The 25,441-nt window shown below is 49.3% G+C and overlaps 1 protein-coding gene across 2 annotated transcripts in view; it reads left to right on the top strand.

Moving 5' to 3' along the window:
• STX8 (syntaxin 8) overlaps positions 1 to 25,441 on the top strand; it is a 237,052-nt gene that overhangs the window by 207,120 nt on the left and 4,491 nt on the right. The window contains exon 8 of one of the 2 annotated variants that reach the window (XM_090292518.1): positions 2,382 to 2,453. The exons of the other annotated variant lie outside the window; for it this stretch is intronic. Coding sequence (XP_090148644.1) covers positions 2,382 to 2,431 — 50 coding nt within the window. The 3' untranslated portion in view covers positions 2,432 to 2,453. The remainder of the gene's footprint in view (positions 1 to 2,381; positions 2,454 to 25,441) is intronic. 2 annotated transcript variants of the gene reach the window in all.

Genomic DNA, 25,441 nt, shown 5'->3' on the forward strand with positions numbered 1-25,441 from the left:
AGGGAACTGGGATGTGTTGCACAATGATAGTATCTCGTAGAAAAGAAACATACTTTTTCAAGAAAGGCAGGCTTTTTCCTGGTACTGAATATTTATTACAGTAAGTAAAGCATGTAATTTAACAGTGATTTTGTAGAACACTAACTCTCTATTTGCTTGATAACAACGTGTTTTTGAGTTGATACTCCCTTTAGAACGCAGGGAGACCTTCCTCCCAGAATTTGCTCTCCACGCCTGGGCAGCATATTCTTGAAGTCACGTGGGGAAGCCCCCAAAGAGGTATCCTGTCCATCACAGGACACGAGAGAGGAATGATATCAGGCTCCTGGTTTCTTCCTTGTGTTCCTTGTTAACTTTACCTCCTGTTTATTTATCTTTTGGTTCACTTCTAGAGCACTTCTTTGACTACATCTTCACATTCGTCTATTGAATGTCTTTATTGCTGCTGTCTCGTTTTTGTAACTCTTAAGCTTTCTGATTTTAAAATATTCTATTCTAGTTTTACAGATATAAAATATATCTCTGAGGATATTATTGTTTCTTAAAAGTTTTCTGCTATTCTTTGCACAATACCTTTTCACCGAATTCTTTTTCCTGGTGGCGCTGTTGTTCTCAGGGTGGTTTTGGTTTTTGCCTTCTTTTCCATCAGACATCTAGTGAAGCTTGGCTGCCCATCAGTGTTTAAGAGAGAAGCACTGAAAAGACCTGTACAAGCTCTATAGGTGTGTGAGGGCTGTGTTGAGCTGTAGGTTTCATAAGAGGATTATCAGGCAGGGAAGGACCTAGTCCTTTTACTGGGGACCCCAAAGGGCACGTTCCTTTCTGCTTTGTGCCTGGCGAGCAGGGCTCATCCCTCGGTGTGGGGGAGCCCAGTGGGGGTGGGGCTGCAGCGCCCCATTGCCTGGAAAACCAGTATTGCATCTCCGTGTTTCCAGCCTTCTGCCTTATCACTTTCTTCTTCTGAGCCTGTTGCCCCGTGTTTAGAACCCCCTTGGTCCCGTTTGCCTCTGAGAGGATAGTGAAGAGGTAGTCTGCCTACTTGTGGAGGGTGGTGAGGACCTGGGACGTGAAGGTCCTCACATGGCCTTTAACCAGCCCCCTGCCTTTAGCTCTGACTTCAGAACTAACCTGGCGCCCCCCACCCCTGAGCCTTTCCAGGAAGCCCGCGCACCCGTGTCCTGCTTTAGACCGCGCCACTCCCGGCCACTGTTTCCTCTTTTACTCTCAGCCACGAGGCGCTTGTCCGTTTGCTTTCAGCGTTTCCCTGACGCTTCTGATTGGCTACTACTTCCCCTGTCCTTTTGGTTTATGGGTTTGTAGGTGCCATTTTCCCCCTTTAGGTGGAGTTGGGGAGGGCCCAGCTAACCAGGGGTGTCGGTTTGCTGTGTTTGCCTGACCTGGCACATCCCATGCCTCACCCCCGACACCGCCAGCGTCCCAGCCCCACGCGGTGGGGCGGAGCTCGTCCCGCCCTGAAGATGAGGGATGAAGGCCCGTAGAGGTGAAGGCCGTTGTCAAAGTCCTGTAGCAGGTCTGGGCGTAGCTGCAACTTGAACCCAGGCTTGCCCTCGCAGCTCACACCCTCGCGACCACATCACACTTTCTCTGGTTCTCTGGGATCGTGCAGGGGTTCCTCTTTACCGCACTGAAGTATGAATCAGGAAGACATACCACACACATCCCGAGGGGCCATGCAGTTCAGCGGACCGGGCTTTTTTCTCTTCCCTTTGGTCCCTGAAGCAGTTACTTCTTTATTTCATTCAAAGACCCGGCCTCCACAGCTGCTGTGGACAGCTTAGAGTTGTCTGAACGCTGAAGACGAGAACCAAAGCCATGAGCTTACAAGCTATCAAACTTGAAAGATGTATTGAAGTGAAATACCACGCAAAGCCTCCCCACAACCTGTTCTGTAAAAAGCGCTTTTCGCTCCAAAATGAAAAAGAACCATTTGTACTCTACATGCATAAAAATCTTCAGCTCTGGCAGTGTGCAAGACAAGCTTTTTTTTTTTTTTTAACTGCCCGCCCCAACGTAGCAGACAGTGTAGTCTTCCAAAGCCAAAATAATTGTGTGTTGTACGCCGATATTTAGAAGTCAAGGATCAGTGTATGTGTGTGGGCTGAAACATGTGCCTTTCTGTCTCCCTTTGGAGAAGAATCCTATGCTAACAGTTAAGTAACTTTGTTTTCATACTGAATATTTAAGTTGCAAATTTGAGCCATGTGGGCAGACGTTTGAAATCAAGACAGCTGAACTGCTGAGGTACTTTTGGAGTTCAACCATTTGGACAGAACGTAACTGACTCCATGGGGAAGCATTCAGATGGAGTTTTTTCTTTTTATCCCTTCTGTGATCTTGCCCTATTTTTCTCTCTTTTTCAGCTTTACCAAGTCTGCTTTTTCCCTCGGCACTCCCAGAGAGGCTCATATAGTTGTTGGCAAGGGTGACAAGCAGTAAGTAATGGGGGATTCCAGAAGTCCATTACAGCTTTTCAGAGGTATTGAGTAAATTAGTCACTTCTGAAAGGAAAATATGAAGGTATTGTTTGTCTTTAAAGTATTTGTTTTTCTAAGCACAAATGCCTTAGCAACTGTATGTGAAGACAGGTTTATTTCTGCAGAATTTGTAGTAAACAATGTGTTCATTTATGACCAGGCGATGGTACGTGTAATCATTTCATTTGCGATTTTCAGGCATGATATAACCAGACAGAGACCATTCCAAAAGACACTTTGCCACTTTGTGTTTCTTTCCCTAAAGGGATCCCTACCAGAGTTGCACCAATACGCACCCTCAATCTGCGCCACGCAGGGACAGACGGACACCTTGCCGTCTGTAATGCCTTGGGCTTCCCCTGGCTTCCTCTGGTGGCAGGTCTTTGAGAAATGGCCCATCTAGGTTCGATCTGGACCTGCAGGAAGCAGGCTGGGGCCCAGGGGGACCGGGAAGTCCCAGCTGCCACCCCTTTGTGTCATGGCTTCGGATCCCGACACTGGTCTCTCCTGATTCAGGTTACGTGCAACACTTGCAGGATAGGGTTTGCGGCTCACCGGCAACAAGGGCAACTTTTCTTTTGACCACCTGTTGCCCGAGGTGCCCGTTAAAAATGCAGATCTCTAAGCCCAACCTCAGCTTTACTGGTCCTGACTCTCCGCATCCTGGGGCCTGGGAACCTGCTTTTCCCTCCTACCACCTGCCCTCCATTCTTAGGCAAATCATTGTTCAAAGCCATATTGTCCAGATTTTCTTGATAATAAGGATCACATGATATTCTTACTAAAAATCCAAATTCCTGTTGCCTCGTCCTGGAACCACTGAATCAGGATCTTCAGGGGGCGGGAGCTGGGAACCAGGAAGACTGGAACCTAGTATTACAGAAAACAAGATCTGAAGGCCAAGGTTGCCTGCTGGAAACCATCAGGGGAAGGAGACTGAGCCCCACCCGTGAGTTTGCATCTATTAATTAAAACATAAAACTACAAGAGACTGAGGAGGACCTAGAGTCTTTGGGTCCCACACAAGTCAGACTAGACATTTTTTTGTTATTTTTACCCATTTACCTGTTACACTTCTAAGAACTTTCAAAGCTTTCTAATTCTGCAAAACTGAAGTCAGGGTATAAATAAGCCCTTATTCTGTTGGTTAAAAAATGAGGGGCAACTTTAAATTGATTATTTTTTCACTAATTATTTCAAAGAAGTATATTTCATTTGCTTTAAACACTTGTCATTTCTCACATCTTATGAAGTTTTTGGTTTTCTCTATATGTAAACTGCAAGCTTCTAAGGTCCCCCCCAAAAAACTACAGATTGTTTATTTCTGTCCCCCAGGTGCAGGTCAATGCTGGCAATGTTAAACGAATGCTACACAGATGAGAGAAATATATTTTATTTTCTTCACTAGGTTTATTTTCTTTAGCTAAGACTGTCAGAGTTAAACTTCCTCTCTTTTGAGGAGGCCTCTTATATGTGGTTGCTTATTGGTTTACTAATGTGAAGATTTATGGAGGACAAAATGCAGATTTTTGTTTTAAAAAATGTAAAACTGAGAGACAAGACATACAAGTGTACATACCTACCAAGAGATGTCCAGATCCCCTATATCCTGCCGAGGAAAGTTCATGGCCTAAATGGGTTACTATTAGTGGATGGAAAAATTAAGTTAACTGGAACCCCCAGGTCCCCAGTCGTGCCAGTTAACGGAGGTATTAGTGTCCTGTTTAAACTCTCAGAGCTATTAAATTAAATGGTCATGACATGAAACCTCAGAAAAGTCTTATTGTTGTCTAGAAAGATCGTGCACAGGTGTCGCTGGCCTGCTGGAGAATGAAAAAGGCTTCAGTATTCTCAAAAATCATTTCCTCTCCCGAGGAAATGCACCACAGTAAAACAGCCTTGTCCAGCACGATAATTGCTGGCTTTCGGCTTCAAAAGAAAACCCTTGAATATTATTCAAGTTACAGTTTTCATCAGGGTTTTTGAAATAGACAATAATAATTTTATGTTTGATTAATAAAATAATTCCAGAAAATACATGGGACTATAATTTAATCCCTATAGACAGAAGTCGTTGGAAACATTTAGTTGCTGAAGTGAATGGTTTTCAGTTTAAAAAGATGCGTGCAGTTTAGGCTCGTGAAATGGAAAGGGTATCATTCCATCCACTGCAAAAGCTCTACACTCCAAGGTGGCGTATGGGTCCTCCTCTTGAGTTTATGCTTTTCCCCCATGAAATGAGCCCTCTGAGAATTCTGTTTTTCAAACACAGAGGTTGAATATTTATAGAAAGGAAAAACCTCCTTCACTTAAGGAAAGTAATTTCTAATTCTCCACAACTGCTTGTTGTAGTAAAAGATACTATTTGAAGGCCACGGGTTCAGAAGTTACTCAGGACAGTTGTGTGAGCTTTGAAAAACGGATGCTCTCAGATGCTGATCCCCTGGGGTCACCTTCAGTTTGAGGTCTGTCATTGCGAACCCCTGTTTTTCCCATTGAGGACCCCTGTCCGATGTCCTGCATTCTCTTGCCCCCTGCTACCCTGCCTTGGTGCCACACAAGCACCTGAGACAGGTTCACGCCGTTCTGTTTGGGCAAAGAAGAAAATGCACCCCCATAAAGCTACCTGCTCGTGTCCCATATTCTAATTTGTAAGTGTAGCTCTTCCCTGGATATTTGCCCTCAGAGCCTTTCCTTCAATGGGCTGTGCTGCCGCAGGTGAGCGGAGAATCTCAGGTCTGCTCCGGGCCAAACAGATTTCCAGCGGACTGTCCGACAGAGAAGGCGGCCAGCTTTCCTCTGGCTGAGCTCTCCCTCCGCTGTGGCAAAGAGCTAAGTCCAAGGACCAGGGTGACTGATGCGGGTCAGTGTAAGAAAACAGACACCTGGAGGCACCGATGCTTTGTTAATAAAAAGCAGGGCTTCCAATGACATGTCTTTCTGTTGAAAACTTTCTTACCATACTGTAAAACAGCCTAATGTTTGAAGGAATATAATGAAGGAAGGAATGCGTCCTAGGGTGTCAAAGAGAAGGGACTGTAGTAAGAAAAGTCATGAAGTTCCAACCAAAAGATTATCAGATGTTCAAAACCATGAAGTGACTATCTGGGAGTCTTGGGGTAGAGGGGAGAAAACAAAGCGGTGGCATCGTGCTGAGCCTCCGACAGGAGTGTGGGAAGAAGACCCCGAGGCGGGCCTGTGCCAACCACGGATGCTGGGCCCTGACCGGAGCCCTTTTACCACTTGTATAATCGCTCCAAGGGACTGGATCTGCTTCACATTTCAGATACTTAAAGTAGATGTCTGTCTGCTCCCAAGCCCCCACCAGAACAGGAAATTTTCCTCAGTGGTTTGCTATCCCAACAGAGACGTTCTGTGTAATCCCAGTGGAAGAAATGCACACATTGTGCTGTCAAAACCTGCTCGAAATAATACCCAAGATGTCCAAAGCTGGGCTCATGATCTTCTCCAGCCCCTCTTCTTTCTCTGTTTTCCATTTTGACGAGCAAGACCACCCGCCGCTCGGTTTCTCACGCCAAGTTCTCAGGAGTTGCTCCGCGCACCTCCCTCTTGCTCAGGCCCCACGGCCGAGCGCAGGTCTGCGCTGTCAAGTCTTCCTCCTTGGCGTCTGTGGGAGTCATACACTTCTGTCCCTCATGCCATCAGATCACCTTCGGGATTGCTCCTGTTGTTTCCCAACTTGTCCCCCTGTCCCCAGTTCTGCTCCTTCCCGACCCGTCCTCTGCACTGAAGCCAGGGTGAGCTTTGGAAATCGTGGATTGGCGTTTATCAACCCTTCCCCTCCAACACCCCTTCTCCCCACTAAATAAAGCCTTCCAGAGGCTCCCCCCACCCAGATTCCTCCTGACAACTCTCGGGCCCCCTGACCCCTCTGCTCCTCATCTCCTGCCCACACACAGCCCTGCAGCAGACGCCATGCAGCTACCGTTCTGTGCCTCCACGTCCGCCTCTCAGGGCCCCGGCTTCCTTACCTGCAAAATGGGGGTCGTCCTAGGTGCCTCCCGGTAATTGCGTGGGTTCCTGAATCATCCTGTTGCTATTTTTGAAACGTAATTAAATGTTTATATTAATTTGGAGAGAACTGCCATGCACACAGGACTGCATCTTCCCATCCAGATATACGGTATCTTACTTTATTCAGGTTTTCCTTTGTAACCCTCAATAAAGTTACTGATATTTTCAAAATATCACTTCTGTCCATTTTTATTAGTTCCTTTGTGCTCTGTTGATTAGTTTAGTTATTAATAAACTATTAAATTGTATTTTCTCATTGGTTATGACAGATTCGTGAGGAAGAGGCTAGAATTTATCAATGTTTTTGTTAACTAGCCTCTTTAGTCCAGACAGGTGTTCTGTGGACTGTTTTGTTATTTGCAGGTTAAGCGTTCTCGTCATCTGCAGGTAATAATTTTGCCTTCCTTAGTTCCTGAAGGGAAAGCAAGGAGTCGACAGGGTTAGGCTGTGAATTCCCATTTAAGAGAAGGTTGACTCAGCAGCAAAAGGGAGACCCGTGGCCACTGGGAGGTGGGGAGACAGTGGGAAGTCCAGGTGGTTGAGTCTAGAACAGGGTCCCCGGCTGTGGAAGCAGAGGAGATGGTTTAGAAGTTGTATTCTTGGTATTCTTAGGCCCTTTTGTACTGAAGGGTAGTCTTAATGTCACTGCACACGTTCGACTACGCTGTTGCCGTTAGTCGGACCTGGGCACAAATCCCAGGCTTAATCCCAAAGAGCTTTGAGACCTGAGATAAATCACTTAACTTTTCTGAGCTCCGGTTCTGTCGTTGTCATCATCCTCATCCTCATGACAATAGAAGCAGTAGGCAGGACCATTACGTGGGTTAGAGATGGTGTATGTAAAGCGGTGAGCACAGCACTTGGCACGCGGAGCCCCTTCGTAAATGCAGGCTTTCGCTGCTGCCGTTGTCCTGGCCTGCCAGTGTGGCAGTCAGACACTAGCCTTTCAGTCCCCTCCACCAGCCTTTGTCCCTGAACTTGGAGCTCCCTCCCTCCACCCTCGTCGTCCCAGTGCCTCTCGCTGCTGTTCCTCTCCCATCCCTACAGCCCATCACCTCCGGGGACCTTTCCTCTCTCGGCTCTTCCTTGGCCTTTCCATCTGTAACTGTCACTGCCTGGCCAAGCAGGATCTGTTTTCTTCTAAGTTTCATATTTATGCCATCCGTCAATCCCTGTGCAGCGCAGCCAGAACCTGCTTGTTCTCTCCGTTTCAGGAAATGGCACCATGGACCTAGTTATTCAAAGCCGAACTCTTGTTGCCGCTCCTTACATCATCACAGCCCCCTTTCTTATCCAGAAGCAAGCTCTGGTCATTCTATCCTAGAATATATTTCAAATCCCTCCATCCCACCCTGTCACCTAGCTGCTGTGGTAGTTCTCTCAAGAGGGTCTTGCTGACCTGACTTGTCCCGAAGACTGTGCCGTCCAGTCCAGTCTCCACACAGTGGCCTCAATGTCTGTATAACATAAACGAGATATCGTTACTCCCTGCCGAAGCCCATCCATGACTTCCCTTGTACTTGAGTAAAACCCAGCCCTTACCATGGCCTCCAAGGCCCTATAGAAGTTAGTCCCTTGCTGTGTCACCAAACTCATCTTGATTTTTCTCTCTCCCTCATAAGGCCAGCTCTAGCCATAGGGGCTGTCTTCCCCATCTGTGAAATCCCCAGGCACCCTGTGGTTACGACTCCCTTCTACTGGAATGCTCTTTTCCCAGTTCTTTTTGTGACGTAATCCTTAACTTTCAGGTCCCAACTTGTCACCTCCCCAGAGGCCCTATCTAACCACTCTTATCATAGCACCTTGTTCGTTCCCAGAACACTTATCTGATGGTAATGATTTCATTACAATCCAGATGTCTGCCTCCCCCATTAGCACGTACATTCCTTGGGGCCAGGTATCCCGTCCATCTCGGCCACTGTTGTAGTCCCAGCGTCTCCCGTGGCACCTAATCCAGAAGAAGTGACAGATGGAGAATGACTAGCTTCTCTTCTCTCCACTCAGCCTAGGCCCCGTGGCAAACCTTTTAAGTCCTGCCCTCGCTGCTTTCGCTGGCTCTCACGTCCAGCTGCTCCTTCTCTGTAGCTCCACCTGCAACCTGTGCTCCAAGAAGCTTCAAGTATTTTTATTTGAGGTATAGTGGTGGGGATATTCTCCAGAATAACAAGGAAGTTAACCAGAGAAAAGTTTCCTCTTTACTTACCTTAAGTTGTGAAGACTTTCATCCTGATTATACCTTCAGACACTAGAATCTGAATTTGAAATGGGGATGACGTGGATGTTAAAAGGTGACTTTAACTAAAACCAGTTGTGTTCACATCTTAAATATCTCATCGATGGCTAAAAAGTCTATTTTCAAAAGTGACAAAAAGTCTTCCAACCATCTTGCTGATGACTCAAAATTTATTCCTTTAGTCGAACTCTGTCCTTTGTTTAAAGTGCATACAGGGTGTCCTCCAAAAATGTATACACACTTTAAATAATTATAAAGTTGGTGTTTATTAAAATACCTTTCATTTTCAAAATGTAATAGAATCTGCAGACATCATTTAATTGTTTTGTCAACATCTGTTTTTAAACTGATCCCATTCTGGTCCAGGCACTGCTGACAACGCGAAGCAGTGGAATCGCAAACATCACGAAACATTTCGTTCGGTATTTGTATGCGTTCTCGTTCAGTGGCTGCTCTCAATTGAGCGACTGTTGCAGGTTTCATAGCGTAGACTTTGTCTTTTAAGTACCCCCATAAAAAAGCCTAGTGGTGTGAGGTCTGGTGAACGCGCAGGGTGTTCTATGACACCCCTTCGTCCAACCCACCTGTTTGGCAAGACCTCATCAAGGTAGAAGCTAACATGGTGATGGTAGTGTGTGTGGGGGGGGGGGGCATCTTGCTGTTTCGTGATGTTTGCGATTCCATTGCTTCACGTTGTCAGCAGTGCCTGGACCAGAACGGACATCAGTTTGAAAACAGGCGTTGACAAAACAATTAAATAATGTCTGTAGATTCTATTACATTTTGAAAATGAAAGGTATTTTAATAAACACCAACTTTATAATTATTTAAAGTGTGTATACATTTTGGGGGGACACCCTGTATATCTGTAGCTTGAGATAATGTATTTATTGAGCTTTGCTCTGTGGAGACCTTCTGGTTGGCAGGGCGAACGGAACCACTCGCATTGTTCAGTAAAGGTAGACTTGTAAGGACGTGGGTTACCATTGCTAGGAAGCAGGGCAAGCCTGGCAAGCCTGCACTGCTCCTTGTTTCCTAGTTCATGAGCTGGGCTGGAATGGGCAGAGGCAGCTGGCCAGCCTGTGGATCAGCTGACCTCTCTGTATGTCACCATGGCTTGATGGGAGGGATCATGGGGTGTAAACCACTGCTGCCTTGGTTCACCCCTCAACCAGAGCTTTCATCAAAACAGATCCCATGTGGAGCAGCTTTGGGCACACTATAAAACATGTCTGGTAAAACCTTAATAGGAAGAAAAGTGAATGCTTTTTGAGTACCTCCTGTATTACAGATACTCGTCGTCGGCAGCCGTCCGTCTCGAGAGACGATGGTGTAGCTTCTTAAGAGTCTATCTGCACCGCCAAGAATGGCTGTGCAGTCCGACTCGGGAGTGACACGGTATCTGTCTCCTCCCGTGTTGAATCAACATCTTGCGATGACGCTGGAGTGTCCTCTCCAGTGAAGCTGAAGCTACAGAGCCTGGGCAGGGTGATATGGAGGGTCTGCTGTTGCCCATGCATCAGACCCCCCCTCTCTTCGCAGCTGAAGGGTCCAAGGGAAAGACGGAGTCAATACAGCTTGGCTTCAGGTGCGCCGCAGGAGTTGCCGGTGTTGACTACAACGTCAAACCGCCTTAGGGACTCCGGCTCCGGATTTTCTGTCGGGGTTTACTCCCTTAGCCTTTCCCCTGAAGAGGTATGCCGCAAGGCAGCGGAGGTTTTTTGGAGTCAGAGTTTTCCTTCTCTGATGTGCCCTGACTGGAAGATCGAACCAGCGACACTTAGCTCGCAGGCCGACGCTCAATCCACTGAGCCAAACCAGCCAGCATATTATAGATACTACCTACTATTACTCCTGTTTTACGGATGAGGCACAGACAGGTGGAGTAGCTTGCCATAATCACACTAATGTGAAGTGGGGTGTCCAGGATTAGAACTAAGGCTTTGTTGCTCCAAAGTCATGGGCTCAAGCTTTCCTTACATGACAATGACACTGGATGAGTAAAGACAGGAAGATGGCGTCTGTGAGTGGATCAAGTTGGAAAAGGTAGAATGGCCAGGGAGAGAGAAGCAAAGGAAGAAGCAGAGAGAGCATGGGGTCTCCCAGCATCAGGTGGGCTGGCCCTCTGTGTAGGAGTAATGGGGGAGCTCCAAGGGGAGAAGAGTTCAGCTTAGTTGAGAGCTAAGGAAGGAAGTCCCCGTGGATGCTGGGAGTGAGGGTGGAAATACAGTGAGGAAGGAATCCAGGAGGTCTGGACAATCCACTCAGTCCTGAAAGTCTGGCGGAAAGAGAACGTCTGTGTCGTCAGAAGCAAAAGAAGTGGAAGTTGTCAACAGGCCATTAACCATAAGAGTCAAGCAACAAAGAGTTTGTATTTCCTCTGATACAGGGATGTTAAAAAGAACTTGTTGTATTTTAGAAGACTTTTTTAAACAAATGTGGATATCACTCATAAATCTGTTTTCTGGATACTGTGAAAGTGATGAACAAAGCAAAGCTGGTATCAGGTCCCTTCTAAAACATTCATGGGACCCAATCCAGTGAGCAGGTGACAAAATCTGTCGTATACTGAGCGCAAATTATGTTGAAATGCAGAATGGGGGAGTGCGGAAGCTAGATTCGTTGGCAACTTTGACAATTTGAATAAGAAAATCCACACTCTTGCCTGACTTTCTTATAGAAAAGTCTCATGACCAACAGTTGTGGTCTTTTCCCCAGCGCCAGCATGAGACTGTAATGATAAAAAGATGGGTTGTGATTCAGTTCCTCTAATCTCGTATTCAATGCCACTCAGCAAGAATGGAAAAGCGGCAGCCCCTCATATCCAGGAAACTGTCAGAAGAGACCACTTAGGAGCAGATTGCCAAGCACGGCAGACTACACACGACTAGAGCCGCGAAGCTGAGGTCCAGCCACGTAAACACACGCCTGTGCCGCGGCGGGGCCCGAGCAGCTTGGATTTCCAGGGCCAGGTTCGGAATAAGTGGGGAAATCGCCAAGGCAGGAAGGCCTCAGGCCAATTATGCAATTAGCCAATAGCCTGTGCTGGCCTCCACATTTGTTTAGATAAATTTTGAAATCATCAGCGAGCTCTCGAGCCAGAATCTCTCTTTGTGAGGAGAAAGTCAGACTATATAAACGCACATAGCGCCACACAGTATGGGTGTGGGTCAAGTTCCGCTTCCCACCCCCAGGCAGGAGCGGGATCTTTCTGTAGAGAGACCTCTGGCTGTGTGTGGCCTGGTGTGGTCCTCTCTGGCGGGGGGAGGGGAGGATCCCCACCGAGAGGGTGGCTAGTGGAGCCCGGGACCTTGTGGTCAGGCCGCTGTAATCACTCTGCCTGCTGGGCCCTGGTGCTGGCCACATTTGAAGGCTCACCCCCACCCAGGTTTGGGCCTGTAGAGGGGATATTCATTAGCAAGGGCTGGGGCTCCAGCAGAGGAGGGGGGCTCTTAGCCTCTTCGTTCCAAGAAGATGACCTTTTGGACCCAGAAAGGAGAACTGGGTTCCAGTTGCTTTCACAGGGCACTCAGAGAGCTCCCACGTATCTCGTTTATCCTCCTGACACCCCGAGAGGTAAGTTTGTTTGAGATTTCTACACAGTTATGATTATGCCTATAGATTGGAGTTCCTGGCTCTGTCATCCTAAACCCTGAGTCTCATCCCCATCTCACTTTTCCTAACATAACTAAACCCTTTGGGGAATGAAACGTCTCAGGCTTTAGCCCAGCCAAAGGGTGATTTTTTTCCCCCTTCCTCATTTGTTGTTGTTAAGTTTGATTTATTACTTAGCATTCTAGCCAGGCTCGATGGATGTTCAGAATATTATAAATAATGTGGATTGAAAAGATTGTGCTGAAATGTTTATTGCATTCTTAGAAAGAGAACAAGGAACGGCGTGGAGAGCGTGGCCGTGGTGAAGGAGGGTGCGGAGCGGGAGGGGAGGCAAACCTTGCTCCTAGGGTATTGTAGAGGGCCAATAAAAGACAGTGCTCGGAAAGGAAAGCCTTACATTGCAGCCCTGCTATCAAGAATGCAGGGGTGTTCCAGGGCGTGTAAAGAGCACACTTCAGGAATGTCAGGACCATACGGAACCAATCATCAGACGTTCTCTCCCTCATTTCCTCACCCACAGGGCTTGAAGAGGGCTGTTAGCAGGGAGTCTGCCCCGCGTTGGAGCTTGCTGGCTCTTCGTGCTCCGGGAGGGCAGGCGGCTGCGGCTGGCTGTGCATGAGGGACACAGCACCTCCTTTCGACTTAGTTTGCACCCAGTGCTTGAGCACCCCAAATCCTCATTCTCCAGGTGCACTAGGAATGCAAATATTATCCAAGACCAGGACCTCTGACGGGGGGACATAACGTCATCCTGGCCCATCGGCATCCAGCGATTGCATTTGAAACAAATCACACCAGCTTCTTCCCGCCACATAGTTCTCACCTGAGGTTCTTCTTGGGCCTTTTCTTGGGCTCCTGTGACCAAAAAGAGGGGCAGAGTTCCTTAGCAGCGAAGGCTATCTGGCTCAGCCTGATGCTAAATAGAAAAATCTGGCAATCCAGTGGAGATGATTCACTGGAGCTCTTTCTGTAAGAGAGAGCAGTCTTTTGGCCACTTCAGCTGCTGCTCTGGGCCCACAGACCTCCTCAGAGCAGAACTATCTCTGTCCAGAGGGAATGTGGCCATGGTAATATTGGTGTGGGAATGGGGGTGAGTCGTAACAACAAGTGAGTTTGTGCGTCAAACGCATCCCAAGATGCTTCTCTTCCTTATGAGGCTGTGTGTCTCCAGCAAGGATGGCCATTCAGTGCCTCTTTTGCCCCTAGGACAGTGGCACTCCTACCAGCTAGGGACCCCAACTCATTGTCTTTTTAGTGCCCAGAGAAAACCACAGTTCTCCATGTCACGTTAACAGATGATATTTGGTTATACAGTGCAGAGAACTTCTAGCGAACTTTTGCTCCAACCACTAAACCAGTGTCAAACTTTGGTGCCAGAAGAAGTACATGCAGGACTTACTAACACCCAGCTTCTGGCACCCCGCCCCAGAGCCCCGGTCTCCGTAGGTGTTGAAGTTACATTTCTAACCAGCTCTCAGGTGATGCTGATGACCTCATGCTGAGGTCATGCCATGAGTGACACTGCTCTAAACAAAGCATTTCTGGCATCAGGTGATTTTTGGTAATAACCTTCTCAGGAATATATGCAAATAGAGGGTGATCAAAAGTCACAGGGAACGAATGAAATCTGAACTGGAACTTTTGGATTCGATGCAAAAAGGGACCACTTGGCTGAGAATTCTGAGTCTGAATCATTGTGTTCAAAAGAAACCCATGAACATCTGGTAAAAAAACCCCAACATTTCACTAAAATGTAACTCTGCTCATTTATTTGAAAGATACATTTATAATATATTCTCCTAGAATTTTAAATTCAAATTATTAACCACTAATGGGCAGTGTATTATTTTGAGTTTGGCAATACCAAATGTACTTACTTCACTTGTATCCTTTTATAGTTCTTTAGAACCAATGTTCCTTAGTAACCTGTTTCATTGATAGTTTATACTCTTTCATGCATTCATTCACTCATTCATTCATTTTTCAACACATATTAATTGGGGACTTACTATGTGCCATGTACTGTTCTAGCTTCTAGAATATCTCTGTATTAACTACCACCAAGTAAAAATGTCATTTGGCTCTTAATATCCAAGCAATATTTGAATCTAAACAATTGAGTCCAATCAACCAAAACACAAAACCATGATGACTGTGTGTTAAATGGTGTCTGTGCTGGTCACCCACGTATCCCGTGCTGGGATACAGACATGGAAACTTGTGGTCTGTCCCCTCAGAGAACTCATGGACTTCAATCATGAACCCGATCAACTGTTCACTTACCCACGGAGTAAATTCATCTCTGTAACCTGTGGGTTCACTGTTTAGGAGAGTGCAGCCAGAGCAGGCCTGCGACGGCCTTGGGTTTGAGAGCCACGCGGCGACGGGCAGGGAGCATTGCTGAGCTGAGACCTAAAGCGGGATCCTGTGCTGGGTGTGCAGAAGCTGACAGAGGGCCCCGGAGCCTGCTAATGGTCCCAGTCGAGTGAAGAGCTGCGAGGGGGGTGGCACGTGAGAAGGAAGGCCCAGGGAAGACACGGGGTCACTGCGTGGGGAACGTGTCATCATTCAGCTTTTTAAGTTTCCTTCGAAATGACTTCTGAAATATCTGACAGACCATGGGAGCCGACAAATATTTCAAAGCCAAACCTGACATTTTGAATTGTCTGTTCTACTTTTTTTCAGAAGAGTGGATAAAGAGAGGGTGATGACATGATTTTAATATTGTCTTCAGACACCTTTATCATTTGCACTAACACATGTGTGAAGGGCAGATGTTTTGTGGTGGTGTGCCTAGTAAATGATAGGCAAATACCTGATATTGGCTAGAACAGCTAATGTGTGACCGCGACACTCCGTTGTGGTCATCAACGCACCTTTCTGTGACTGTATTTTTATGGTCTACTCAAGCATCTTACACATTGAGAGGAAGGGAGGGGGGGGCTTGCACCTAAGCTCTCTTATCCTTAAAAAATGATCTAAGCCACATTTCTTATGAAAGGATTCCATCAGGGTCCCTGAGCTGCAGCTGTCTCCTGGTCTCAGCTCTGCTGCATGAATCCTCGGGCCTCACATATTTCTATGCATCCTTCTTGCCAATAGAATTCTTGCTCAGCAGTTTTTAGGCCAATCATATTCTGGAATGTATAGCCTGGGATCTTGTCCATTTTCTTCCAGTGGGCTCATTGGTGACATCACTAAATCTGCATGATGTCAGAGGGTTTGGGAGGTTCCACTCAGGGACACCCGCCACTTGCTGCTTTGCTGAGTTAGCACTACACCCAGCAGCGCCCCCTCTGCGAAGGTCAGGGCCGATGGCTCCTCAGGGGGCAGGCTGTTCACAGGAGGACGTATGGGGGTGATAGAACCATTTGAGAACAGCGCTGAGTGGAGGGTCGTCATTGCATCCGTCTCCGTGGTAAAGGGAGAGACTCCTTCCCTGCAGTGCAGTGTCGCCTGCAGTGTCCCCATGCACTTGGTGTCCCCATGCACTTGGTGTCCGAGCTCCGCAGCCTGAATGTCCCTGCTGTGCCTGCCTTTTCCATGACCTGTGCAGAGCAGCCTCCAAGCGTCTGTCTTGCTCTCAGTGTACCGGTGTGGGTGCTGCCCATGTGGCTCACAACTCTGATGCCTGCCTTCCTGCTGCTAATGGAAAACTAGCAGCAGGCCAGGGCGCCTGGCAGCCTCACTCCATCCCTGCGCCCAGGCCCCTCACTGCAGGCAGCGATGTCACTGCATTAGCACCCCAAGGCTGTAAGTGGAGGCAGACCAGACCACAGGGTCCTCTGAGTGGAAGATACACCTCCTGATAGAGCAAATACGAATTGCCATGCGCTTACTTTAGGCATTTTTATACATTTAGACATACAGGTTGCTGGAAGGATTTGCAGGAGCATCCATTTACGGCCAGTGCGCTTACACTGGCGCTGCTGGCGGACCACGCCTCCGCCGAGGCCCCGCCCTTCCTGCTGCGCTCCTGGTGCTGTGCAGTGGGGGAGACAGGAGGGGTCCGGCGGTCACGGAGGGGGGGCAGATCACAGTGCCTTCTGCCCAAGCATTTATGACTGTGGATGCCCCATTTGTAGCAAGAACAATCTCCAGTAGGTACATATAGCAGCTCATGTCTGCTGGGAACACGCCACGTGCCAGGCCGTGTGCTTGGCACTAGGCATTTTACCCCCTTTCTTCTCCATGACAGCCCTGCGAGCCAAGGGTTAGCAGTATTTGCCTGGATTTAGGCTCAGAGGATTGGATCCCTCACCCAAATGACAGCGCCATGATTTGAATGCAAGCCACCTGGCTTCTCAGCCCAGGCTGCAACTCTCGTTGTTACACTGTGTGGCCTCCCAGAGGGGGAGAGCTGGTGCTCACGCACACACCTGCAGGGTCCCGTCCGCTGCCCTGTCGCTGCACTGTTGGGAAGTGATGCACACGGTGCTGGAAGCCGGTGGCACAGAGCTTACAGGCGCTTAGTGGTGACCACTTGGAAGCAGGGTGACCTTGTGAACACAGTGGAGCTAATTTTTCTGCCTCAACAATGAGCACGGGCTTCACAGCCAAACTGAGTGATCATGACATATGTTCTGGTTATTTGGAAAAAGAGTCAGCTCTTAAAGTGAAAGGGCCACGTCTGGCTGCTCTCTCCAGCCCTTATTTTTCTTTTCTCCCACAGCTCTTAACAGTCATCTTTCTTCTGCCCTCCCCACCATGGCTCTTGGTTATATATAATGCACGTCACCTTGGAGGCCAAAGGAATGCTGGGCTTAGGTGGGGGCAGATGTGGCCTCCAAGATGACAGAGTGGCTCTCCACCCAAAGCCCCAGAAGGGGTGCTGGCAGTCCCCACTTTAACTGAAATGCACATACCAGGATTCTCGCAAACTTCTAGTGACATCTTGTGTCAGTTATTCCACCCCACTTCTCCCACCACAACCTGACTCCCGTTTGGTTTCAGCCACCAGCTGGCGGCCAGCACGTGGTGACTCCCGGCTGAGCTGTTACAGAGTGAAACAGCCCCGTGCAGGCGACAGCCGTCAGCTTTAGGAGCACACTTTTTACTTGGCGTAGGGACGGCTGCCGTGTGCTGCCTCTTCAGGTGAGACCACTTGTCACCACAGACCAGGCAGGCACAGAGGGCACTGACCAGGGTATCCCTGCCCCGGAGAGGGACAGGCACCCATTGACAAGTTCTTCCTCTCCAGCTCTCCTTTTCTACACTCCGTAATAAGTCCCTTTTCTGTTTCCAGTTGTCATTACGTCACCCTTCATTCCAACAAACTCTCGTAATGTGCTATTTCTAAGCTTACATATTATTAACATTCAGCGATGGCAGTTTCCTGGTGCCACGCAGGAAGGCACCCTAATCTTACCCGCACTGTGTTTCCAAATCCCACTGTGGGGCAGCCAGTTTCTGGAAAGCGTTAGCGCTCCTGCCTCCCATATGCCCCTGGAACCCCAGGGAAGGGGGTGAATGCCTGTGAGCTGCCACCTAGCATCCTCGTAGGAAGAGAGATAAGTTGTATTTTTCTTTTGAGCACTTACGACCTTCTAGCCCATTACTCAATTTACTTATTTTGGTTTTTTTCTTCACCCACTACACTCGTGTAAACACACATACACATACACACACACACGCATGCACATACATGAATAGCAGCTCAGTGAGGTGGAGGGCAGAGATTCCTGTCTGTTTTGTCCATTGCCGTGTCCCCAGCGCCTGAAGTGGTGCCGGGAACCCTGTACGGACTCAATCAATATTTGTCAAATAAATCAAAAGCCAGTAGAGCTGCAAATTCAGAGGGTATCAATATTGTGTTTGCTTTCCTCACCACATCAGGAGAGAGACCTTCTCTTTCACTTATTGATTAAGCATTTATTGACCAGCTCAATGTGTACATATACATAATGGATATAAAGGGCCCAGCACCCCTAATGGTGGCAGGCGTGGCTCGTACAAAGAGCACTGTGCTAGTAGGAAGGGTGTGCACTCACCTGGGACCTGCTTAACCCAGACACGTGCTGGGCCCCGTGTGGTGTGTCCTGGGGGAGAGCGACCTCCAAGGGGGGAGGTCTTGTTAGCTTTGTTTACAAAGAGGGAACGTGCCTACCCTGATCTTTGCTCCAGTACCGCTTGTCCCAGAACTTCAGTGCATCTCCTGTTCACTTGGACTCTTCTGGGCATCTACACCATTAAGCAAAGAGCACCTGTAAAATAACAGAGTACGGTAGCTGTGAAGGAGAAGAGCTGGGTACCTGAGAGGGCTTCTCCATGGTGATGGATGCTTCAGATGGGACCTTGGCCCATTCAGTTAGGTGCAGGGCTGGACGCTCAGAGAAGCAGCGCCTTTGCGCCGCCCTTTCAACATTAGATCAGTCAAGTGAAATTGTCCTCATGTTACTCATATTTTTCCAAGTAATGAGAGACAGATAGTTACTTGTGCTGATAGTGTCTTTACTGAAAGGTCTTGGTTATAAGAGGAAATAACTCTGGCTCATTTAGGTTAAAGAATATGTAATTTATTTGAATGATGTTCAGTTACTTGCCAGAATCTAAGGGATAATTGGGCCAGCCACGTGTCAGGAAGAGTTGGAACAAAGGCACGTCCTGGGACCTTCTGGCCTGAGTTTGGGGACCACCCCTCTGGAGTGTCACAACTACTGTGAATGAGCCCCATCACTGCTCATCCAAAAGCCAGAATTCCTGGAGACAAGAGTATGGTTGGCCTCACTTGGGCCCCACCACTGGACCCATCAGCGTGTGCATAGAGGCAGGGTCAAGTGGAGCAGACATGGCTACTGCCCGCCCCCTCACCACCACCAATGATATGCTTTTTTGAGGTTTGCAACTCAGACTCAGTCCAGACATACCACCCAGTAGCCTTTTGTATCTTGGTCATATTATTTGCTTACAAAGAAATTAGATGGATAAGCATTTGGCATATGGGAAAGGGTTCTTTCGAACAATGCCGCCCCTCTCGGCCCTGCCTTTCTGTACCTGAGTGAGAACTTCGGCAGCAGCGCCCCCCTGCCGCCTTGCCCGGCCCCCCTAATTGTTGCCAGGTGATGTTTCCCAGTCCGAACAGCACAGATGAAGGGGCCGTAATGGTGAATCCACAGCCTGACTGGAGCCATCCAGAAATCTTTTGACACTTAGTCAAGAGGGAATTGTCAAAACAAGATATCCATAACAGAGTTCCTGACTGTCTTTTTCAAAAACACTTGGATTTCTGCCAGACTCCAGACAGATTCGCATTCCCGGGGGTAACACGCGGCACAACAAGGGGATGTTTCTTAGCAGATATTGATAGCACCAGAGGATTGGCATTAAATTATTGACTTGACAACTCATCATCCGCGGCTTTTGATTGCTGATATGAAGGATCGTCTATTTACAGTTGAATTCTGCTGTTGAATTGTGTTGATGGCTAGGCTGCACTTATTTCAGGGAAGGGAAATGAGTAACACTTTCAGAACAGGGATGGGGCCTAGAAACCAGTCAGCACTCTGTGCAGGAAGCAACAATAATGGCTGAGTTTTTGCAGACCCCTCTAAGGAACGGACCATCTGCAGAGCTTTTGGGGTTGGTTTTGGGGAGGTGGGTGGGTTGGTTTTTCTGCTTCTGTTATGAGACGGGGGGCCCTCAGCAAGCCAGTGTGTTTCTTGGCACCCGTTGGACATGACCCCTTGCAGGCACTCAGTAGGCACTGGCTGAGTTCGGTTTTGGCGTGGGTCAGATGGTACCCAGCACAGCGTCCTTGGCCAGCTGCCCATGGGCACAGCTTGACTAACAAGGCTGACCCCTTCCTTGCACCCTCACCCTCCCCGGGCTGGGGAGACGAGCTCTCACGTGGCATCTCTGTTGACCGGGTAGTCACCTCACCACCCCTGTGACTGACACAGCCACCTGACGCCTGGACCCCGGGAACCTCCATGCAGCCCCTCTGCCCTTCTGGTGCAATCTTAATTCCTTTTAATTTCCTGTTTCCAGGCCAGTCCTTTCTTTTGTCTTCCCAACCCCCACTCCTCTCAGGTCACCTTTCCCGATTCCAGCTTCCTGCTGAGAGTGTTTCACACTCTCTGGCCCCCAGATGTCTCTATCTACACTGTTCTCTTGTTGATTCTTTGCAAGTTTTTCCATTTACGCCGAGCCTTGCCTCTTGTCTGCATTAAAATGGGGCCCCAGCACAGGGACTAGGAAGATGACTTCTCCCCAGATGGGGTCTGCGTTGCCAGCATAAGGAAGGTGCCTCTCTCCCCCCCATGTCACCTCAGCACAAACCCAGCCTAGACCCACTTGGGGCACCAGGCTGCCACTCCAGAGTCACCTCGGGGAAGACCATGGTTACCACCGTCAGGAAGCTTGTACCTTCAGAACGGAGCCAGTGTTGAGTGGGCGCTGGCCGCGTGCCAGGCCCTAGGCCATCACACAGCCTTGGGAAACATGTTCTCCCCGCTGAGCCCTCAGATGCGGAATGCGGAGGTGCTGGGGAACTCGCTCCCTCGGGCGCGGGTCCAGGCTGAGGTTCCTGTCCTTGCCTGCCCCCAGGGCTGTGTTCTGGGCCATCAGCTCGTTGAAAGAACAGACACAAACACATCCGGTCAGTGGGACATAAACCCGATGAAAAGTTAGGATGTGTTTAATTCAAGTTTTCTTTGTCTTCCATCAAAACCAGAACACAGGCAGGTTCTAGTCTGATTCTTTGCCTTCTGATGTATCTCTTTGAGCTGTCACACTGTCACTCCCTTTGGTGTCACAGAGGCTTCCCCCTTCATCCGCAGGACTTCCAGGCCATCTCCTCCCATCCTGAGTCCTGGCTGCCCAGCTTGCTGCCGACTCAGCAATGCTCCCTCCCAGAGAATGTGGCCGTTTGCCCACGCCAGCCCTGCTGTGGCCGCCTGCCTCCGAGGGGCTCTCTCAGGGGCAGCAGCGTGGCGTGATTGACCTCTGAGCCCCCATTTCCTCACCTACAAATTGGGGGAGGTTTTTGTTCTGCCGGCCTTGTCTAGGGTGAAAATAATAAGGAATTTAACTGAACGTCGTGTGCATTTGCGCCTTTTCACTTCTGTTCTTGCTGTTACTCTTTTTGTCGTCGCTGTCATTCTTTCTGCCGTCATAGCCAGTGCCGCGCTCCCAGCCCTGAGTCCCTCTCCGCCCACCCGCGCACGCGGTGGAGCGGGTTGCGAGGTGGGCACAGCTTCAGGGCAGCCTGGGCTCCCTGCGGGTCTCCCAGGGCCCCTGGGGTTTGCTTTAACCTCCCGTCCTCACCGGGGCCGCGGCCCTGACCTCCCCTTCCGCAGAGGCCTCTCACAGCTCCTGTCACCTGGCGCCCGCTGGGCTGTGCTCTGCCCCTCTCCCTGCAGCCGCCCGCCCGGCACAGCGGCCCTTCCGGCGGCTCGTCACCCCGCGGAGGCTGCCGCACGTCCACCCCGAACTCCCAGCCTTTCCTGGACACCGGTCACCGCCACTGGGCCGCGGCTAGAACAGCTCTCTGTTCCTCACCCAAATGCCACCCAGGTGTTCCCCGGTTTGCGCTCCTCTTCCTTCCCTTTTGGAATGAGTGACGTGTTGTTTCTGTTATTAAACCAAGAGGCTGGCTCTCACAGGCTGGTAACGAAGCATCTGCCATACACAAGGTTCCTGGGCAGTGCGTTACCCAAGCAGCAATAATTATTGCCGCCCCAGGTCCCATTTATGGAGTGCCAGTTATGTTCTGGAAGTTTCATGTACTTCATCTTGCCGAACCCTAACAACAGGTCTGTGAAGTCAGTCCTTTTAGGCTTCTTTTCCAGATGGTAGAAATCAGACCTTCCCAGCATCTCATCACCGGGAAATGACGGGTCAAAGTCAGGTCTCCCTGACTCCCAAAGCCACCGCCCTCCCATACATCTGATCGCGTGAGCCCTGTGCCCGGAGAGCCTGTTCCTCAGGGGAGAAGGAGTAACAAACACAGTAAGAATGGACAGATCGGGGCAGTCGTTGAAGAGCAGTGGCCTGGCTGTCGGTGCGTCTCTGTTTCCGGGAGCCATGAGCAGCTTCGCGGAGGAGGGGGCATCGGAGCCAAGTTCCGCACCTTGGCCCTGGGGGAGGTTGGAAGGCCGCTGAGGAGGTGGGGCAGCCCCTGAAACTGCAGAGGAAGGCTGACCGGAAACAGAAAGGAGAGCCTGCGGGGAGGGCGTGAGCACCAGGGAAGAAAGCACCGTGGGAGCTGTGGTGTGAAACAGATTCAGCAGGGGCACTGAATGCCTGTCTCCCCCACCCGTGTCTGGACAAGCCCGAGCCCCGTGGTGGTTTCCCCCACGCGGCTGAGCTTGGAGGCGGCTGGAGGAAGGCGGCCAGTGCCCGGGCCCTGCGGCCGGCTAGCAAAGTAGGCGGCTCCGGGGTGGGCAGGTGTAGGCCGGGGGTGATCTCGAGGGTAACTGCAATTCAATCTGAGAATCAAAATGTCAATATGTTCCCCTTCTCTGCACAGCATCTACTCTTTTCTTAGCTTATTTGCCCAGTAATGGGATTAAAGGGAACATTTACATGAACTTTGAAAAGCAAATATTCCGGTTTTGTCCTCTCCTGCTTATTCCCACCTTAACTCGGGAGTCTGCTGCAAACAATCTGTTTGATCAGTGAGAACGAACTGGTTGATACATAAGCAAATGTCACCTACTGATGGGCACAGCTGGGGTGGGGCTGGGGAGGTAATGCAGGGTTCTTTCATAAATGTCCTCCGTGGACCCTAGAGGTTATTAGCAGTGTGAGAGTAGTTTGTTTGCCATGACTTTTCCAACGTGAAGCACCAGGCGGACAATAAGAGAATATATATTTTGTTTCAAAATAACCCACAACAGGTAGCCAGTATGCCTCTCCTTGTAGTAAACAAAACCAGGTAAAAAGACGTCCAGATAAAGTTGCTCTTCATATCCCTGCCTCACACCCCGTCACCCCCCCCACCCCTGCCCCCTCCCACCATCCTCATCGCCCATATTTCCCACAGCTGAAGGAGAGAAGTAGCCGATGCAGAGGCCTGCGCTCACACTCAAGAAAAGCCAGGCTCCATCTCTTCCTCCTCCTCCTCCTCCTCCTCCTCATCCTCATTAGTGAGTACTGAGCCGTTGCCTACACTCAGCTGCAACACAGGTGTCAGCAGAACAGCCTCCATCATTTGCGGGTTTCCACTGTTTCACTGGAAAAAATATGGACCATTAATCCAGATGAACAATCTTCAGAAAGCGCAACACTGTTCCTGAGAGACTGTTTCATATCCTTTCCCAGTTTGAAAAGGGGTTTGTTTTCTCGCATCTTTTTCAAATTGCTGTGAGCTGGACTTGTAAATATTGTAAGTGGTTGAGTAATACTCATCTGGTGAACTGACCAGAGGAAATGGGCATGTTTTTCCACTCCTCTAACCCTGGCAGCCCGTGCCCGCCCTGACGGGGGACGGGGTATTGGAAAGGCACCAAGCGCAGAGCCAAGGGAGCGTGGAGGGAACGCGCCGCAGCAGGAGCCTCACCAGGTGTTCCTGTGCTGGACTGGAGGGCGAAGAGTGTCCACTGTTTAAGAAGCTGGCAGGTTCCCAGAAGTTCAACTGTCCTTCCTCGTTCTGAAATGTCAAATATTTCCTTAGCTGGGGGATGGACGGCTAGACCCCCTGAGGTTTAAGAGCTACTCTGAGGCAAGAGAGAGAAGTTCTCTCGTTCACATGTGACTGAACATTCTTCTGTTCTTCCCATGCCCACCCTCCTGCAGGGTGGCTCCTGTGTCCTCGAGTGGGAACCCCTCCCTGCACCTGAGGTGTGGGAGGCTCTTCCCTGCCTCTGTCTTTGAGAAATAATAGTCAGCCTTCTGTCTTAGGTGGTGGTAGTGGTGGTGTGTGTTTTATTTTTAGTGATGCCTTCTCTTTTAATGATACTTACTGAAGTGATTATTAATGAAACGTATCTGGGATTTGCTTCATAATACACAGGGGGCAGGGAGCTGGTGAGAGGGTGTCTACCTGACTGGCCATGACTCGATCTTTGTTAAAGCTGAGTAATGAGTTCATCAGAGCTCATTACACTTCTGTCTATTTTGTATTTGTTTTGCACCATAAAACGTTATAGGGAGGGAGGGAGGGAGGGAGGGAGGAGAAAAAGAGAAGAAAGGGGAAAAAAGAGACGAAACTCTTTATACGACACAGAAGTCTGAGCCTCTCCCTGATAAACCCACACTGTGGGGAGTCAGGGCCCTGTCCCCACCCCACCCCACGCAGAGAAAGGGGAAGAGCATGGCCCAGAGTTCAGTCCCCCCTGGACTCCAGTTCTAGCTCTTCCTCCCATCAGCTGTAGGGGCTTAATTAAGTAGGAGAGCAAGCCTTCCAGGGCCTTAGCTCCCTCGTCCATAAAGCAGAGGTGAGTCATCTGTGGCTGAGCATTCAGTGAGGCCATTCGCGGCCAGTGCAGAGCCTGGCGGCGTGGACCCGCCCAGGTTCACGGCTCCCCTGGGGCAGTCAGTGCAGAATCTGCCGGGTGTGGACCCCCAACGTGTGCCACAGGGAGACTCTCCCAGCTCTCAGAAGATCCTTTCCTCTAGAGGAAAGAGCCTCCATTCAACAAAGGTGTCAGAGCTGTGATCACATTCCAGGAAAGCCACACTTCTTCAAGACAAAGGATCTCAGTGATAGGTGTGTAAACACCTCTTCTTTGTGCAAAAGAATCCAAAAGGCTGAAACTGGCTTTTGCTTATCACTGTCACTTGCCATCTTAAAATGACTTCCTCGGTTGACCCTCAGTGCACACCAGTTTACTTAAACCTTTTGAAAACCTCCTACCCAAAGGAGCCCTGTTTGTTCTGGAAGGGTTTAAAATGTAGACGTCTTATTTGCCATTGCTCTCAAAGTCCCCTTTTCATCCTGGGACAAGAACCCAGTTTATCACATGTTATCAAGTGACACTATCTCTGCTGTCCATCGCTGCGGTGCATTCTTGTTTCTCACAGGCATTGTGCGCCCTGTCACACCTTTACTGTGGCACTTTGTGTAATTCAGTTTCTGGGAGAGAGTAATTAGCAGTTTAAAGAGAAGGAGCCCCGCCCACCC

The sequence above is a fragment of the Furipterus horrens genome, unplaced genomic scaffold (assembly GCF_987537825.1).
Source record: "Furipterus horrens unplaced genomic scaffold, mFurHor1.1.pri manual_scaffold_11, whole genome shotgun sequence".
In the NCBI taxonomy this organism is placed as follows: domain Eukaryota; kingdom Metazoa; phylum Chordata; class Mammalia; order Chiroptera; family Furipteridae; genus Furipterus; species Furipterus horrens.